The 19,655-nt window shown below is 40.3% G+C and overlaps 1 protein-coding gene across 1 annotated transcript in view; it reads left to right on the top strand.

Annotated features, from left to right (window-relative positions):
- Efcab14 (EF-hand calcium binding domain 14) overlaps window positions 1-17,757 on the top strand; it is a 44,317-nt gene extending 26,560 nt beyond the window's left edge. Inside the window, exons 8-10 of the mRNA XM_057784653.1 lie at window positions 4,329-4,440; window positions 5,842-5,961; window positions 14,299-17,757. Coding sequence (XP_057640636.1) covers window positions 4,329-4,440; window positions 5,842-5,961; window positions 14,299-14,477 — 411 coding nt within the window. The 3' untranslated portion in view covers window positions 14,478-17,757. The remainder of the gene's footprint in view (window positions 1-4,328; window positions 4,441-5,841; window positions 5,962-14,298) is intronic.
- The last annotated feature ends 1,898 nt before the right edge of the window (window positions 17,758-19,655 follow it).

Raw genomic sequence — 19,655 nt, 5'->3', positions numbered from 1 at the left:
GGTTTTATCCTTAGCAATTATCTAGATAAAGTTGTGTATATTTAAGATTTTGATGCATTATAAGCTGAGCTTTTGTTAAGTTTTTAAACTGTTTCTGTGCATTTTTCAAACCTCACTTAGAGAATGACAAGAAGATTGTAAGAGCCAGATTTAAAGGTTGAACACACACACACAAAATAACAGATGGTTACTATTAGAAATTAGTAGTGATTTCCATAGTAAGTCACATTTTAACAGTCAGATCAGAACACAATACTGCATTTCTGCATAAATCTCTTGGCTTTACTTTTAGATCCTTTGCGTCTTATAACTTCGTGCTATTTTAATCAGTCTCTTCATATTAGTTCATCAAAGCATTTAGCATCTAGTTTCATTCATATGTCCCTATTGTATCTCCCTAAATAAGCTAAGTATCCACTGCACAGTAACTAGTAGGGTAGGAGTAAAGATAGGGATGTGTAAACTCAAGGTGTAGATGGAGACTGCTCGCTCATTTCCCGACTGCTCAGATCCAAATAATCACACAGAAACTATGTTAATTACAACACTACTTGGCCTATTAGCCCGGGCTTCTTATTAATTAACTCTTACATCTTAAATTAACCCATTTATTAATCTATGTATCACCCCGAGGCTGTAGCCTACCAGTAAGGTTCTAGCATCTGTCTCCTTCAGCAGCTATGTGGTGTCTCCATGACTCCTCCTACTCTTTGTATATATATTTCTGTTCAGATTTCCTGCCTAGCTTGCTCTGCTAAGCCATTGGCCAAAATAGCTTTATTCATCAACTAATAAAAGCAACACATACAGAAGAACATCCCACATCATCTCCCCTTTTCTATCTAAATAAAAAGGAAGGTTTTAACTTTAACATAGTAAAATTACATATAACAAAACAGGTATCAAGCAAGAATTACAGTTATAATATTTAGTCCATATACATTTGTCAAATTAAAGAAAATAATATTCTATCTTTGTGAGTCTAAAGTTTCATATCTAATTTATATTTTATCATAACTAAGGAAAACTATAATTATAACTATCTATTTTTCAACTCCATCAAAGACCCTAGAAGGATATAATATTACCTAAGTAAACAGGAAGTGCATTGTAAGCAACTTCCAAAGTTCTAGAATTGGCAGAGACATCTTGCTGCCTGGGTGGCCATTCAAATTTTTCAACCTACAGGCACATAGTACTTGACAAACTTTTTTCATGAAGCAGGAAATTTGAAAGGCTGTTTTGCCTATCTTGGCAGTTTGTCAGTCACTTTCTTCTGTATCTTCAGAAGAGTGTCTATCAGTTTCTTCTGTGAGTCTTGAACCCTGGAGGACCATCCCATCTTTTGTATGTTCAGCAGTCACTTTTCTTTGGGTCCTGCATGTCCAGTTCATACAGCATACCATAAATAAGTTCAGGCAAGAGCAGTTTCTTGCCCAAATGGCTATCCTTTTCACATTGAAGACAAATTCCATAACGAGTTTTTTCAATGCCCATCAACCTCTCTGAAGTAATTGGTACTGCCAGAAGCAGACATGTCTCACTGTTGAAAAAAGTCTAAATTCTTAAAACATTTTAAATGCCATATTATATAGGTATTTGAAAGATTGAAGAATGCCTATCCATTTGAAATATGTCTCTGTACATCTAGAAAACCTGACTAACATGACTACCATGTTATTTCAGATAACTATCTATTAATCTGTATTTAAATATACATTACATTTTAAATGAGCTACACAGAATACCTTAAACAAGAGCAAAAATACATAAACACAGTGTAACAAAATCAACCTTAAATTTGTATCAATAGACCAAGATCCATACCAATGCAAACTATTCATCTCTATATCATATCTCCCCACTTTTTTTTTAGAAATTGACTCTAAATATTAATCACTTATAATCAGCCCCCTTTAAATGAAAACAAACATTTATAAACAGTCATTTTGGGAATTGGGAAGTTGTTCTCTCCAAACTGCTTCCTGTTCTTTGTTGGGCAAAGTATTTTTAGGGTTCATGGAGACCTGTCAGGAGGGTCTTGTTCCATCAAACCACATTAGTTTGGATGGAATTCACAGGTTCCCATCCTTTGATGGGAAACAAAAGCACAACCTCTTTTCCAAAGCAACATGTTCTTAGACCCAAATTTCTAATTCAAGATACCTTTAAAATATATATGTTGGTTTAATTTAGCAGCCCCCACAATCATATAACTTTCTGCAGCCAAAAAATTCAAAGAAAACACAGTAATACACATAATCCAGACTGTATATATTCCGTCTTTATGTGGCTTATTTTTTTTTCTCCTTTAATCTATGACTGTCTGTACTCTTTATATTACTTTTGCTGTCACTGTAAAGACTTTGTTTTATTTTTTAAAACTATTTACTTCTTTTTATAACTGTCTATATACCTTTTCCTCTCTCTCTCAAACCTATGTACATTTTTTAAACACACTGTGTCTCGTTTAGAGGTTTTTTATGTCTGAATTTGTCCTGTTATGTATCTGAAATCCTTTTCTGACAAGTAACATTTTAAAATGGTAAGCAGTGTGATCGAGGCAGCCCTGGATGCTGGTTCTGCCTCTCTTGGCCTTTTAATATGGTGGAGGTATGTTCATTGCCTCTGCCTGCGAGCTGTGCTCATTGCCCCAGCTCCAGGGACGCAGCACGTCTATGTTATCATTAAGCAGGTTGTAGCATGCTGCTTATAAACCCCATTTAAGTGCAGGACTTCATTAAGGAGCCAGAGTTCATGCTACGAGCAGGAAACTGCCATTTCTTAAAGAAGCCGTGCAGTTTTTACTTCTAATATTGAGTCAGAAAGCCTTCTCTTAGAGGAGCTGCACCTCTGCTTGCTGCCAGCAAACAGAGCCTATCTGAAAAAATTGCGGCTACCAAGAAGCTGTGCTTAACTCTGTTCTTTTGTGTCTAGAATTTCCATCCAAGCTCTCTCAGTTTTTATGTGGATATAGTTGCCTCACAGTTGACACACAGTTTGTAGGCAGAGACTACTCACTTGTTTCCCAATAATCACACAGAAAGTATATTAATTACAACACTGCTTGGCCTATTAGCTTAGGCTTCTTATTGAATAACTCTTACTTCTTAAATTAACACATTTTTATTAATCTATGTATCATCAACATTAGGTTGTGGCTTACTGGTAAGGATCCAGTGTCTGTCTCCTTCAGCAGCTACATGGCATCTCTTTGGTTCCACCTACTTTCGCTCTATATCTCTGTTCAGATTTCCCACCTGATTTTGCTCTGCTTAGCCATTAGCCAAAACAGCTTTATTCATCAACCAATAAAAGCAACACATATACAGAAGGACATCCCATGTCATGATTTCCATAGTAAGTCACATTTTAATAGTCAGGTCAGAACACAGTGCTGCATTTCTGCCTGAATCTCTTGGCTTTACTTTTAGATCTTTTGTGTTTTATGCCAGTTGATCAGTCTCTTCATGTTAGTTCATCAAAGCATCCTAGCCAGATTCATTTTCTCCTGGCAGTAAGCATTTAGCATCTAGTTTCATTCATATGTCCCTATTGTATCTCCCTAAATAAGCTAAGTATCCACTGCACAGTAGCTAGTAGGGTAGGAGTAAAGATAGGAACGGGATGTGTGAGAAATGGGATGCAGTGGTACTCCTAAACAGAGGATCCGGCCTTTTCATGCAGTAAGCAGACACTAGCCACAGGAAAAGCAGGCTTCTCTCTTTGCAATTAATCTATTTTTTTATATGCCATTCTAGATTTACCTGGAAAGAAGGCAAACTCGGGTAACAGTTTAAATTAGAAATCTTTACAGTAGGGGCATTGGCTGGATCCTGTAAAAGCTTGTGGTTTGACTGAGTTCCTCTGCCTTTTTTTTTTTAAGTTTTGCTTCAGATGACATGGTCATAAGGTGATATCTGAGGCCATTTTTTAGTTAGTGTAAAATAGCTCCAGGAAACAGTGACCCCCATCATCTAGGAAGCAGGTGCGGCATAGGCACCTGAGAAAGGGCACATTTTCTTTACTGAAAGAAGAAAATCTTTCTTTTCTGCTGACACGTGCATGCCTTCCCCTATCAATGGGATGTTCATGGTGAAACAGGTCGTGGAGAACATAATGTGTCCTTAATGGTCTAGCATAAATCCAGCTGCACACTCATCAGTGCTGCCCCAAAGACATCCCAGTAGTTGTCCATCCATTATTGACTTTAGAGGGACACTGGTAAAGGCCAGACTCTCCAGGTGAAATGTGTTCTGGGAATACAGCGGAGTCTCCAGGTAGGAGTCACTTCTACCTTAAACCTTTCTGATCTTTGTTTTGGGCAGAAAGAAGAAAATTCAAATTCTCAGGTGTCCAAGCTGCGAGAAAAACTGCAGCTGATCAGTGCTCTCACAAACAAACCTGGAAGCAACAGGCCTCCAGAGACCGCAGAGGAAGGTGAGCAGCCAGCTGGCTTCTGAATATTTCACGCAGGCTTGGGCAGCCTGCCTGCCTCCTGCGCAGGGAGTAGGGACGGTGTCCGCCAGCACTGATGAAAGCCAGTGAGTGATGCCTGAGCGCACAGAGATGAGGCTGATGCACTTCACTTTCATTTAGCAAAAGCCCATTTTGTACTTGATTTGTACTCCAGTCTATTAAGGGGAGAACGGGTAATGTTTAGCTGGAAATAGACTTCTCCATGCTGTCTGCATCCAATTATAGGCAAAAATGTTACTGTCATAGCTTATATTAAACCAGCCCTAAATGTTATGTTTCTGTTATTGTGAGTGCATAAAATTTACTTAAAAATAAATATTAGTCCTCCTGAAAGTCATTAACATGTAATGATGGAATTAATCCATTTGCAGGCCACTTGGCTGTAGGTAAGGACACAATCAATATTATCAGATGCATTAATTAACCATCTACTGATTCAGGCCCTGTGAGGATAGAACATGGTATTAGACAGTATTGGCTTTAAACTCCCTGCCTCAAGCATTCTTCAGCTTTGGAGACGTAGGATAGATTCCCTCGGATTCTCTCCTGTGAGAAACAGAAGTACATTGAAGGCCTTCCCCTAACATTATCTTATGGTAACATGGCTCAGGCCCCCAGATCAGACTTAACAGCCTGTTTCCCAAGAAGTCAAAGGACTTATCCAATAAGTCTTAGCATCTAGCATAAATGATGGCAGCTGTACTATAGCTTGAGTATTCCTTATTCAATAATATCCTTATTATTACTTATGAGGCCTAAAGTATTATCAATTTGGGGTTCTTTCCTTTTTGGGGGGTATTAGCAGGTTTTCTTTGAGTTAGTATTCAAGTCTAAATACAAAAATCATTCATGCTCGGCAGTGGTGGTGCACGCCTTTATTCCCAGCACTCGAGAGACAGAGGCAAGCAGATCTCTGTTAGTTCTGATCTACAGAGTGAGTTCCAGGACAGCCAAGGCTACCCAGAAAAACCATCTTGAAAAAAAATCATTCATATTTCATATATGCATTATCCATATACATATGGCCTAGTGTTAATTTTATTTGTATTTTTAGGTCACCTTTAATTGATATGACCATCACATGAAGTCGTGTGGAATTTCCCACCTGTGTCTGTACTCTGAAAGCTTTGAATTTGGGGGCATTTCAGATTAGGGCTATGCAACCTGTGCACAGGTTCTGTTTCAGATCTTAATGTAATACTGATTCCTCCTGACTTGTCCACAAACGTCCCTCAGTCCACGCCTTTAACTCTCAGCTACTCTGAAGTTGAATATATGTACTATTGTCCTAAAAGGTGACTTTCAATACTAGTTTAATTTGGTGTTAGAACTGATTGTAATAAAAGTGTATGTTTGTTACAGAGCAAGTACAGAACTTCACATCAGATCCATCAACGCTGTCAAAATTTTCACACTTTCTTGGAGATCAAATTGAGACCCAGCTAAAACCTATCTCCCTACCAGGGATTTCTAGCATCAAAGGTAATATTAATGATGGAAATGTTCAACACTGTAACTGTTATAGCTTTTTAATGTTTTCTTGTTTAAAAACAAAAGCCTATCTAATGGACTGGAGAGATGGCTCAGAGAGTGGCAAAGACTGAGTTCAGTCCCCAGAACACGTGTAAAAAAACAAAAACACACTCTTCCAGTTCCAGCACTGGGGATGTGGAGACAGCGGATCCTAGGGGCTCAGTGTCCGGCCAGTGTTGAGTTCCAAGCTAGTGAGAAATACTTTCTCAAAAACAAAAAAGGTGAACAGGGACCAGAGAGATGGCTCAGTGGGTAACAGCATTTATAGCCTGGTGACCTAAGTGCAAGCCCAGAACCAACTAAGGTGGAGCAGAGAGATGACTCCAGAGTTGTCCTCTGACCTTCGCACGTGACGTGTGTACACCCACACATAATACCACACAGGAACACATTACACACATTTTATAGCCAACATTATTGGGCCAGCTACAGAAGTCTGATCAGCAGATGACTGGTTGAGACAGAATTCAAACTGAGGCTGTCTCCAAAGCCTCCATAGTAGTGTCTTTCAGTGTGTTTTAAGGTGTTCAGTCAAAGAATGGGGATACACTGTAAGATACAGTCTGAACCAGACACAGTGGCACACGCCTCTAATCCCAGCACTCAGGGAGCTGAGGCACAAAGATAAAGAAATTGAGGCCAGCCTGTGCTATATATAGTAAGAGTGTGTCTCCAAAGAAAGTCTTTTCTTTCCTCGTGGATATGTTGTCTAATGCAGAGAACAGAAAAAAAGCCAAGACAATTCTGTGAGATTAGCAAAACAAGTCAGAGTTGACTGTTTTCACGACCCTCTAGGAGGTCAATGAGCAAAATAAATACCCATAAAAGGCTGAGTTTCACAGGATGACGTTTGCCTCCTTCCAGTAAGGCTTTCTACTCTCCATTGTAAGGTTGAGGCCTCCTGCGGTTCTTGGGCTGTCTGGAAATCACCCAGTTGTGGTCACATACCTTCCACTGGCTCTTCACTTTACCTTAGATACCCTTGTGCATTGTGTCCCAGGTCTGGTGTAGGCTCTTCCTATACATTACAATTTGTTTTGTTTGTTCCTACTTTGCATATGCTACTCTATTGAAATTCCCTAGGAAGAAACAAAATTTAGCTTCCATGAGTAAAGTATCCGTCCTCTTCACTCCCTAACCTGCAGCTCAGAGCCTGGTAGACATGATTGTGTAACTGAATGAATGGGTTGCTTACGTGCTGCAATTCATTAATGCTTAAATGCTCTTCTTTTCCCCTGCCTCTGGTGGTTTTCCTTTGTCTTCTGGCGAGGAAGGGTAGTCATTGTATTCACTCTCTATTAAAAAGAATTTCTGGGGCTGAGAGATGGCTCAGTGGTTAAGAGCACTGGCTGCTCTTCCGGAAGACGAGGGTTCAATTCCCAGCACCCACATGGTAGCTCACAACTGTCTGTAACTCCAGTTCCAGAGGATCTGACACCTTCACACCAGTGCACATACAATAAAGTTAAATAAGTCATTTTTTGTTTTGTGTTTTGTGAGATTCTCTGTGTAACAGCCCTTGCTATCCTGGAACTCACTCTGTAGATCAGGCTGGCTGCCTCTGCCTTCCAAGTGCTGGGATTAAAAGCGTGTGACACCACAGCACACTACACGAATAAGTTATTTTCTTTAAAAAGAAAAAAGAAAGAAAAAGACTTTCCATGTACTGTTGGGCACTGGGAGGAAGTATCCCGTCTGCTCTTCTGGCTCCAGGAGCCTCTGAGGCCTCACCAGCTGCACTGCCGGCCTGTGGCAGCAGTGAGAGGGCCTGTCGGAAGTTTGTAGGAAATCCTCGGTGGAGCAGATCTTGCGCAGAAACTGTTCCTCCTCCCTTTGGCACATTTTCATTCTTCCCCAGTACCAAATGGCAAGAGGCCTGTGGGGTCCAAGTGTGATCTTGAATAACTAAAGGAAAATATTCAGGAAGGCTTTTAAAGAAACACAGCCCAGAAACCTTCACTTCTTCAGTACTATGAAGTAAGCATAAGAACTCAATAGAGTCCTTTTTCTTTTTTATTTCTTCTAAATTTTACCATTATTTATTTTTACACAATTCTTAACGGTGTGTACTCTCTCCAAGTCCAGAGGCATAAGATCTTCCTGGCACTGGAGCTGCAGACATCTGTGAGCCATCCAACAAGGATGCTGCAAACTGAACTCTGGTCCTCTGGAGGAGTAGTACACTCCTGACCACTGAGCAATCCCTCTAAACCCTTTTTGGATTTTTTGTTGGTTTACTTTATTTATTTATTTTTGGTTTTGTCTGTCTGTTTTGGGACAGAGTCTCATGTAGCCCAGATTGACCTCAACTCTCTATATACCTAAGGTTGGTCTTGAACTCTGGGTTACAGGCATACACTATTACACCTGGCTCAAATCCTTTGTAAATGTTAAAGGCTTTTGTTGGAAACTGATACCTTAGTTATTTTTTTTTAACACAAATTGACTAGTGGCATCAACCAACAAAAAATAAATACAGAGGCAGACAGAGAGTCCTCTGGTTCTTTTGTAAACTGTATCATCTGTGGACCTTAGTAATTCTCAAGGCTATTTAGCCGTCACCACTGTCTAATACCATAGCGTTTCCATCACCCCAGAATGAAGCCTCACACTCAGCTGTTCCTCCCGAGCCCTGCCAGATGCTTCAATACTTGGCATCAATTCTGGCCATTTAAGTTGAATCCGCATGGTGGGAAAAAGAAAACCCACTTCCACGAGTTGTCCTCTGCTCTCCATGTGTGCTTTGCCATGTATACATATACATATACACACATACAAATAGTAAATCAATAAATAAGAGAAATATTTAAATTGCTCTCCAGTTACCACATTCTGGGCCCTAGCAAAAGCACTGTCTCTTTGGATTTATGTATTTGGGTTGTTTCATTTGTAGACATGGAATCATACAATATATGGCCTCGTGTATGCCCCTTTCGTCAGAGCGCTCTTTTCGTGTTGTGGCATGAAGCAGTACTTGCTAGGACTGAGTAATAGTCCATCGTGGTGTGCTCACGGTGCTCCATCCGTCCAGATAGTCGAGCTGTTTTCACTTTTGTGAATTACTAATGCTGCTGTGAGCACGAGTGCATAGATTTTATAGAAACATGTTTTTCTCTTGACTCAGTGCCTAGGGATAACATTGCTAGGTCATATAATTCTTTATTTTGTCTTAATTAAATTGATGTTTTATTCATAGATATAATTTTAAATTTTATCATACAGTTTGTCAATTAAAACACATATTTAACATTTTCATCATAAATAATACTTTTAAGTACAAATGTATATGATATAATGTCCTCCAGCATGCTACAAATGTCTAAACATCAGTGACTCTTAGAGCTTGGACTTACTCATAAGAGTGGCCAGTAGAGAAGATATGTCTTAAAGAATAATCTAAGAGAAAACCAGGGAATTCATTAAACGAAGTAAGTTCTATCTGAACAAGGTATAGACAGTCTGCCTCCTGATCATTCCCACAGTCACCTGCTCAGCTGCTCTGATGAGTTGTCTGTCCTCAGGTGTCTGTGAGGAACACAGTGGTTTATCATTGTCTTTACACAGGAATCACATTCAAAAGCAAACCTCTTCATTTTGAGTCAAGAAATGACTGTTTTCTATAGAAAATGTGTTCTATAGAATAATGTATCAGCCAGAATGATTGTTTAAATGTTGACTTGTCCTAATTAACCATTCTGGTTTTTTGTTTGTTTTAGTTTTTATTGTTTTTATTGAGCTATATATTTTTCTCTACTCTCCTCCCTACTTCTCCCCTCCCCTTCTGCCCTCTCCCATTCCCATGCTCCCCATGGTCCCAGTTTACTCAGGAGATCTTGTCTTTTTCTACGTCCCATGTAGTTTAGATCTGTGTATGTCTCTATTAGGGTTCTCTTTGTTGTCTAGGTTCTCTGGGATTGCATTGAATATATAGATTGCTTTTTGTAACATTGCCATTTTTACTATGTTAATTCTTCCTACCCAAGAGCATGGGAGATCTTTCCACTTTGTGGTATCTTCTTCAATTTCTTTCTTTAAAGATTTAAAGTTCTCATCATACAGGTCTTTCACTTGTTTGGTTAGAGTTACTCCAAGATATTTTATGCTATTAGTAGCTATTGTAAAGGGTGATGTTTCCTGATTTCTTTCTCAACCCATTTATCATCTGTGTACAGGAGGGCTACTGATTTTTTTTTATTTAATCTTGTATCCTGCTACATTACTGAAGGTGTTTATGAGTTGTAGAAGTTCCTTGATAGAATTTTTGGGGTCGCTTATGTAAACTATCACATTATCAGCAAATAGTGAGAGTTTAACTTCTTCTTTTCCAATTTGTATTCCCTTGGTCTCCTTTTGTTGTTTTATTACTCTAGCTAGAACCTCAAGTACTATATTGAATAGATTTGGAGAGAGTGAATAAATTTTGTCTTGTTCCTGATTTCAGTGGGATTGCTGGGAGTTTCTCTCCACTTAGTTTGATGTTGGCTGTTGGCTTGCTGTATATCGCCATTATTATGTTTAAGTGTGTCCCTTGTATCCCCGCTCTCTCCAAGTCTTTTATCATGAAGGAATATTGTATTTTGTCGAAGGCTTTTTCAGCATCTAGGTCACATAATTCTTGAACTGCCAAACCATTGTTCAAAATGTGTCTGCCAATAGCCATGTATAATGATGAATCAATCCACTTTCCCTACGTTTCTTGACGGTGGCTGTGCTAGTGGTCATAAAGCAGTTTGTCATCTTGAGTCCCTCCTTTTTTTAATTTCTTTTATTTTGGATTATAATTACATCAACTCCTCCCTTTCTTTCCTTCCTCCAAAACTTCCCATGTTCCCCTCCTTGCTCTCTTTCAACTTTATGGCCTCTTTTTTTCATTAATTATTGCATGCATGCGTGTGTGCGTGTGTGTGTGTGTTTCTAAATACAACCTGCTCAGTCTGTATAATGTTTCTCATATGTGTTTTCAGAAGTGACCATTTGGTCTAAGATAACCAATTGATGTGCTCTTCCCTGGAAAGTTCATTTCTCCTACTCTTTGCACTCCCTGGTTGCCTGGAGTTCTTTTGTATGGTTGAAGCTTCGTGGGCTTTCCCCATCCACTTTGGCATGTCTATTGTTGTTATCCTTATTCAGTTCATATTTAAGCATGTCTATTGGTAATACTTTATAAAGCCGGGTTGTGGTTCACACCTTTAATCCCAGCACTCAGGAGGCAGAGGCAGGTGGATCTCTGTGAGTTCGAGGCCAGCCTGGTTTACAACAGCTAGTTCCAGGACAGGTTCCAAGGTTCCAAAGCTACAGAGAAACCCTGTGTCGAAAAACCAGAAGAAAAAAAAAGGCTTTATGGGTGTGTCTTCTGCAGTGTTCCCTGAGCCTTAGATATGGGAGTTGTTTTGTACCCGTTGGGACTGGGCTCCACAACTCTGCATTTTTATTGGTTGTAGTTTTCACTAATGTTTTCTGCTTGTTGCCAAGAGAACCATCCTTGATAAAGGAAATTTCTACTACCCTTACCTGTAGATATAAGGACAAACATTTTTAGAGTATTATTAGGAATTATGCTGGTTAGAGTTTTCTCCTCCAAAGTCCGTGACTTCACTAGGCCTAGGTAGTTGACTAAGTTTCCAATACTAGGCATAAATTCCCTCCTAACTTAAGCAGGTATTATTAAGTCGAGTTAGAGAGCTGATGGTTACTGCCAAGGCATCCATGCCACTACTGCACTCTTGAGGTTCTTGTGCCATGCTGGTCATCATTGTGTTTCGTAGGCATCATAGCAGGGTAGCATTCTTGGTTGCTTCCTTCCTTTGGAAGCTTAATTGGCACCTCTGGTACCAAAAAAGCTAATCCTTAGGAAGGAGGCTTTTGGGTCAGTTCCACCTCACGGGCCTCTGGTGTCTACATCTGAAGTGCACAGTGTTTTCAGCAATATGGACTACCGTCCACCTCTGGTAGGGGAGGGCAACCAAGGGCAGTGGTAGTAGCCTGTATGTTTTGGGGAGTCCTTGAACAAAACCGACCAACCAAAAGAGAACTTCTTATGCCTAATGTTGAGATTTTTCTGGGTGGTCTTTGGCTTTTGGAGAGAGCATTATCAGCCCAGATGAGAAAATTTCATTCAAACTATATATGTATATTTACACAAGACATGTATATTATAGGGTTTGTTTAGGTAAGTAGTTAATAGTATGGTTCCTTTTGACTTTTTCAGATATCCTTACCAATTTTACCCTCCTCCCTCCTGTGTTTATTTCCCTCTCAAGTCTCTGATTCTTGAGCTACTCAATTTCTGGATCCAGAAAGACAATGCTACATAGTAGAAAAAGCTCTACTAGGTAATATGAAAATTTGTACCCAACCATATTTGATACACTTCAGTGTTTTTCAAAGTTGGTTGATCTTTGTATTTTATAATCAGCAGTACTGAGAATGCAGCTCACATAAATATATAGTACAATATAACAAAAGTATCTTTAGGACCATTTCAGAAATTGGAAACTCAAGTCAGCAACTCAAATAGCAATTTTAAAAATCAAACATTCTAACACAACACAATCAAAAGATGTACTGATCTGATACATGCTAAAGAATAACGGCAAGAAAACATTAAAAGCCTTTGTTTTCTACAAACCATTATGTTTCTATAAGAAGAGAAAACTTGGTATATACAATAAAAACACTGCAGTTCACAGCATACAATAGTCTCATATCCAAAGCAAAGTGCAGCATTTGGTGGTGTGTGGCACAAGGACACATGCACTGCAAAGTGTACATGTTATGTGTCAATTGTGACCTGCAGACTAACACAGCACATCCACACAAAGTGTACATGTTATGTGTCAGTACAATTGTGGGGCTGGAGAGATGGCTCAGTGGTTAAGAGCACCGTCTGCTCTTCCAGAGGTCCTGAGTTCAATTCCCAGCAACCACATGGTGGCTCCAAACCATCTGTAATGAGATCTGGCGCCCTCCTCTGGCATGTGGGTATACATGGGGGCAGAAAGTTGCATACATAATAAATAAATAAATCTTAAAAAAAAAAAAAGAAAGAAAAGTACAATTGTGTCCTGCAAACTAACACTCCCCAAAACACCTCAGATTTGTTAAGCATATGACTCTTATTTAACATTTGGTCACTAGGGGCTGGAGAGATGGCTCAGCAGTTAAGAGCATTGCCTGCTCTTCCAAAGGTCCTGAGTTCAATTCCCGGCAACCACATGGTGGCTCACAACCATCTGTAATGAGGTCTGGTGCCCTCTTCTGGCCTGCAGACATATACACAGACAGAATATTGTATACATAATAAATAAATAAACATTTAAAAAAAAACATTTGGTCACTAAATGTTTAAAAATCATTTATTAGCCGGGCGGTGGTGGCACACGCCTTTAATCCCAGCACTTGGGAGGCAGAGGCAGGCGGATCTCTGTGAGTTCGATACCAGCCTGGTCTACAAGAGCTAGTTCCAGGACAGGCTCCAAAACCACAGAGAAACCCTGTCTCGAAAAAGCAAAACAAATAAATAAATAAATAAATAAATAAATAAATAAATAAATAAATAAATATAAAAATCATTTATTGTTGCCAAACCCAGAGCTGGTCGGTAGTTCCAGTCTCCATAACCAGCCTGCTCTGGGGATCCTGTCACCATTTTTTGAGGCTGGATTACAGAAAGGCCATTATACCCTCATAGCACTTGCCTCTATTCTGGGTATCCAAACTCTGGTCTTCTTGCATGATGCCAAGCACTTTAACCACTGAGCCATCTTCCCACCTGGTCATTCTGATTTAAAATCTTATCTTTTGTAGTCAAAATCTGCAACTAGTTCTGGTGTGTACGTATGAGAGAGAGAAAGAGAGGGTGGGGAGAAGAGAAAGGAAACTGACTGTTAGTTATTGGAGGGGGTTGCACTTGGAGGCTAAAAGAGGGCATTTGGTCCCCTGGACCTAATGGGAAACTTGACTCTAATCCATCTCTCCAGCCCCAAAGAACATTTTTTGAAGCAAAGTTGGAGAACTGTTTTGTTTTGTAGGGGAAAGGTTTGTTTGTACGGTGATAAGATCTCACCATGTAGCTTTGGCTGGCCTGGAACTTACTATGTAGGCTATTCTCAAGTCCAAAGAGATCTGCCTGCCTCTACCCACCCAATCCCAAATGCTACCACTAAATGTATTTGACAACCACACCTGGCAAAGTAGCTTTTCTTTTAATGCTTTGGAGATAGCTGAAGCTACTTTTAATTGTGTGCACAAACATCTAATGTCTGCTTTTTAATTCCTGTTTAACAGACCTTCATGATTTATTCCACAAGGCTGGTCAAGATGCGGTAGATGGGATGCTGACCTATCAAGAAATCTGGAATTCCCTAGGTTCTGGCATGCCAAGACCAGAGAGCTTGAGAGCCTTTGATTTCAATGGAGATGGAAGATACTCCTTCCAAGAGCTAAAAGTAGCTTTAGGTATCTAGTATTGACAGGCATATTTTGAAATGGATGTGTACCCTGGACTACCTAAAATCTACTTACCTAAAGGAAAAAAACCTCTTGACTTATCCATCAGCCTTCCAGCCCTTCACACTATTGTAGCAGACACATTGCCACCTTTTAACTTGTTTGAAAATGCTATTTAAAAAAATTATTTTTTTAAAAAAATTTACTTATAATATGATGTTTGGAAATCTATGATTTCCTGAAGCCAGAAATATCTTGTAACTTAAAAGTTGCCAGGAGAAAAATAATAAAGCCCTCTATCTCTTTCCTGTTTTTGAGGGGAAGAGACTTTATCTTTTAAAGTTGGAAAGTGTATATATAGAGATAATAAGTCACTGTTTATATTTCATATGAATCTGCCTTAAATTAGCTGCACTTTATGGAGCCTCAGAATATGTCTTTTCTTTGAAAGATGAGTCTTTTCTGTTTATAAATACACAAAATGAAAGGTTGTGCATATTGTATAGAGAGTCGGAAGAAGGGCTTCGAACCGGATGAACAAATGATTTGTGTGTGATTGACAGTCTGCTCTGGGTGGTAGCTGAAACTGTTCACATCTCTTTCAGGTAACACTCAAAGGCCTTGGTGTCACCAATGGGTTTGTTTGGTCAGGGAGCTGGGGCATCAGTTCACTGAGTGGAAGCTGTGCAGAGGATGCCAGCTCCAGGTGCAGAAAAATCAGATTCTGGGTCATTGCTCCTATTTCTAACATAAAAACCAGAGAAGTCTTGTTGAGATTTCCCTCATTTTTAATTATCTCTCAAGGTTTAGAGCATAAAGGTTATTCGGTGGGGAATTATGTTTTCCCTCAGGCAAGCTAGATTTTGTCTTCTCTGCCAACACACTCAAGACTACCTTAAAGTTGTAACTGCCTACCTGTGGCACCATCTCCAGTCTGGAAGGCAAAGGCTCATGTCCTTGGTCACTATATCAAATTAGTTGTCCAGAGCATTAGAGAACAGCTCTGAGTTTTGACTCAGGAAACAACACCCTCTGGAATTTTACCTCTGAGCTACCCAAGAACTTGCTTTATTTCTTGGCAGGACACTGAAAGGCAAGTGCAGTCAAATGAAATGTGAAATCCTATGCTCTGCTCACAGTTGTCCACTCAGAAGCAGCTGTAGGTTTTCTGTCCAGAGGATGCCTCAGTGCCAAGCAGGCTTGGAGCAGGGGCCTTCCGGTGATGTTGGCAGTTTTTCCAGATCTAAAAGACAAGTACAGTGCTTTCCCCTTTGCATACTTTGTGGGCAAGTCACGAAAGGTCTGACTAGAAGGAGATCGGAGATCACCAGTGTCACTATATGTTGAGAGCACTTCCGGTGTTGTTCTTGGGTGTCTCTGGGCACCATGAGAGGAAGACCACACAGAACCTCACATCACCGTAGCCAGTCAGGGAAACACTGGAGAAGCTGCAGTGCTGCAGGCGTCTTTAGTACTGATCATTCCTGTGTAACTGTGTTCCAGTTGCCCCCTCAGCTGTGGACAGTCTAGTACCCTTAAACCTTTAAAGATGTTGGAGTTTGGTTTGGTTTTGTATTTTATTTCCTTTACATGCTATCCATCTCCCTAGATATATTAAAACTCAGTGAAGGCAAGATAAAGTTTTCCTGTGCGTTTGTCTTCTTATCTCACGTTTCTTCCTCTTTAAAGTTTTTGCCTTAACGTTTGCCTTGCCCATCTATGCTGTCACTTTCTTGGAAAGGTTGAAAATACACTTCAACATTAACCTGGCACTTTAGTAACTCGAAGGTAACTCTTGCTCTTGTGGCTGCCTTCTGTACTCCCCTCTTTTTAATATATACATATATACCCTTACAGATTTTGTAATAACCAAATAAAGTTCTAGCAATAAATTGAATTATTCTGCTATATTTGTATATATTGTAACATAAATAGTATCTGTACCTGGAAGGTATTTTTTTTTTGAGAATTGATTTATATGATATATACTGAGGGTAATGTAGCTTGTCCTTTTTAGTTTTAAGTTTTTATTTGTAGGCAGATACTTTCAAGACACCTTAACTCTTTGTGGTATATGCTTTCAGGGGGAAGCATGGTTTGTTTCTTGGTCTTTCTTCTGTTCTTCTTCCTTCAAGCTTGTCTGCCAGCATTACCCCTGAGCCATGCATTGTCTCCTCCCCTACCCTACCAAGTTGGCCAGAGGTATCCATAACTGTCCTCTGGCCTATGATAACTCATCTTGCCTGAGGCATTACCAGATCTCCTCGGTAGAGGTAGGTATCTTATCCTCCTTTGCTAAAAATTGGAGAGGCTCACTGGCTTAGGAGCCCCAGACGCCTATCGCTCAGTGAAGACTGGGGTTTTCATTTGTATACTGTTAACTTGTGCATCAGTGCCTTGTGTTAGTCAGGCTTACCAGCCACAGATCACCTCTAGGAGAAGAACCGGATGGTGGTGGTGAGTTTGGCTTTGGGTTTAAATCCTGTGGCCTTGCCAATCAGCAGCTCTTGAGTGCTTACCACCTTAGTTTCTTAAAGCATTGCTCCTTGGCCCTTCGCTCCATTGCTGTGTACCATCTAGCATTATATTTGCTGAATAATCTTCCTCAAACTATTCATGGTAGTACATGCCTGTAACTCCAGCCCTTGGGAGGCTGAGGCAGGAAAATAATGAGTTCTAGTCCCGTCTGGGTTACACAGTGAGATCTTGTCTCAAAAAAAGGACCTAGCTTAGAGATGACTGCATTTACGGAGCAGAACAATGCTTGGCACTTGAGAATGAGTCTGATGCGAACGAGCTGAGGAGTGGACAGTCGCAGTTCGCTGCCAGCTCTTTCCCCTTCCATCGTAGCCTTCTCTGTCGTTTCTGGACACAGCCCTATCAGCCTCCCTCTCTGGTGCCCGCGGTCACAGTTGAAGATTTTGACTGTTATAGGCTCACACTCATAATGGCCTATTGAGTTAGTTGTTTCTAGTGACAGCTTTTGTTTGCTGCACACCTCATTGGCTTGCTTACCAGCCATCGAGATGTGGTCCCTTCTCTCATAGTCAAGTCAGAATACATTTGGGTATTCCTGAGACTGGAGAGAGCATGTATTGTTTGTTATATGAACCTAACCTACCTTGTTGTTTTCTCATATTAAGAAATGTAAATCTACTTTATATTAATGGAGCTATTTTGGCAATGTATAAGCAATTTTGGTTCTGTTTAGGGAGTGGGTTCAAGGTTTCCATGACTTCATTTGAGCTTTACTGACTTCCTATCAGTATAGCCATTTTAATTTAAATAAAACATTTCCTTTCTCTCACTGTGTCTGACTAAAATCTTCCCTGCTTTCCTAATCCCTATTTTTGTGAACTGCTTTCTGCCTCCTCTTGAAATCAAAAGCTATTGGTATCACAAGACAGTATTTAAGACTGTGCCTTAGGAATTACCATGTTTTGTCAAGAAGGCTCCTGAGGCAAAAAAAAAAAAAAAAAAAAAAAAAAAAAAAAAAACCTGCAAGAATTGTCTCAGCTGTTGGCTACCTGCCAGACCCCCTTGTGGGATCCGCCTGCAATACTCCTTTGCTGAAGACACCACATACTCTGTTCATGGGACAGAAATCAAGTTGGAATTGGGGAGGAAGCTTCCTTCCTGATAGATGGGTAGCCCTCAAAATGCATGGAGGTCTCTCCAGGCTGCGGGGAGAGAAAAACCATCAACAGTCAGCTGTGGATCCTGTGTACCGTGCTACCCACCACCAGGCAAGATGAGCCCACTTGACAACAGGAACTCATGACTAGAATCGTAAGCCAAACTAAAAGCCTCTGGCTGGGAAGGTCATAGGCCGTACTATAGAGACTCACAACCACCCAAAGTGAGGGTTGAATGTCCATCCGTAATTGAGACATATGTCCTCTCCAGGCTCAGGGCCCATTGCAGAAGGGGTAGACTGAATACACGAGCTGGAATAAGTAGGGCAGGGGAGAGAATACTAACATTGAACTTGATGTGGCTTTGTGCTCTCAGACCCACTGTAGTTGTGATCACCTACACAAGACCGGACCTGCCAACATCTGGTCATGGGTCAGGAAAGGAGCTCTTGAGGCCCCACCCCTCCCTGAGGACTTAAATGCAGTCAGTTCATGGTTGTCCTGGATGGGACATTTATTTTTGTGAGTAAGTAGTGTAGCCACTGGTAAGCAACCCTAATGAAATTCGTTGTTGGTTTCTTGTTTTCTTGTTTTGTTTTTCAGAGAAGACATGAAAGGGTTACAGTGTTTGACCTGAGGAGTGAAGGCTGCAGAGCTCAGGCTTTGGGCAGATTCAGGATGAGAGGGAGCAAGGTGGGGCAAGGACTGAGGCTGCACTGGTGTCCATCAGAAGCTCCACGTGGACCTGTTTATGTTTTCATATTCTATTTAAAGAATGTGGTTTTTTAAAAAGTTCCATTGGATTGGAAGAAGTAAAAAAGAAAGATAAGGGCCTAAAACCCATTGCTAGAGTTTGTGTAGACGGGACTGGGACTTTTATATACACACAAAAAAATTAACTACATATTTACCAAGTTCTGGGAATCCTCTTCTCACCCTTACCATACATACACAAAATCTGAGGACCTTCCACTCACCATTTACAAACACGGGTTTGGCTCATTTCCCTAGTGAAAGGATGTCTGGAAATACATAGTTCAGAGATAGAGCTCTTGCCATGCACAAATCCATGTTCAATCCCCAGTGCTGGGGTCGGAGGAGCAGGGGATGAAAAGGAGAAATTCCTATTCTGTGGCTGAGCCACTCCTAATCTTAGAACTGGTAGTGTTCTAGGTAGTGTTAATCATCAGTCCTTTAAGGGTTGTTTGCAAAAGATAGTAACATTCCCATGTAATGGATCTTCTGAGGAGCCATGTTTATCTTTAGGAAAGATATAAATGGTGCTATAGAAGTGGCTCAGTGGTTAAGAGCACTGGTTGGTTTTCCAGAGGACCCAGATTCAATTCCCAGCACCCACATAGAGGTCCACAATTGTCTGTAACTCCAGTTCTAGGAGATCTAATGTCCTCTTCTGGCTTCCATGCGCACAGACATACATGAAGACAAAACATCCATACACATAAAATTAAAGAAAAAATTTAAAGAAAGATATAAGCGATTAAGCCAAGTATGAGGATGCAAACCTGAAATCCAGCACTCAGAAGACTGAGGCAGGAGGAG

Source organism: Chionomys nivalis, chromosome 11 (assembly GCF_950005125.1).
Source record: "Chionomys nivalis chromosome 11, mChiNiv1.1, whole genome shotgun sequence".
NCBI classification, from domain to species: Eukaryota; Metazoa; Chordata; class Mammalia; order Rodentia; family Cricetidae; genus Chionomys; species Chionomys nivalis.
Note: the sequence above shows the minus strand (reverse complement) of the source record. Positions and strands in the feature narration are given on the sequence as shown.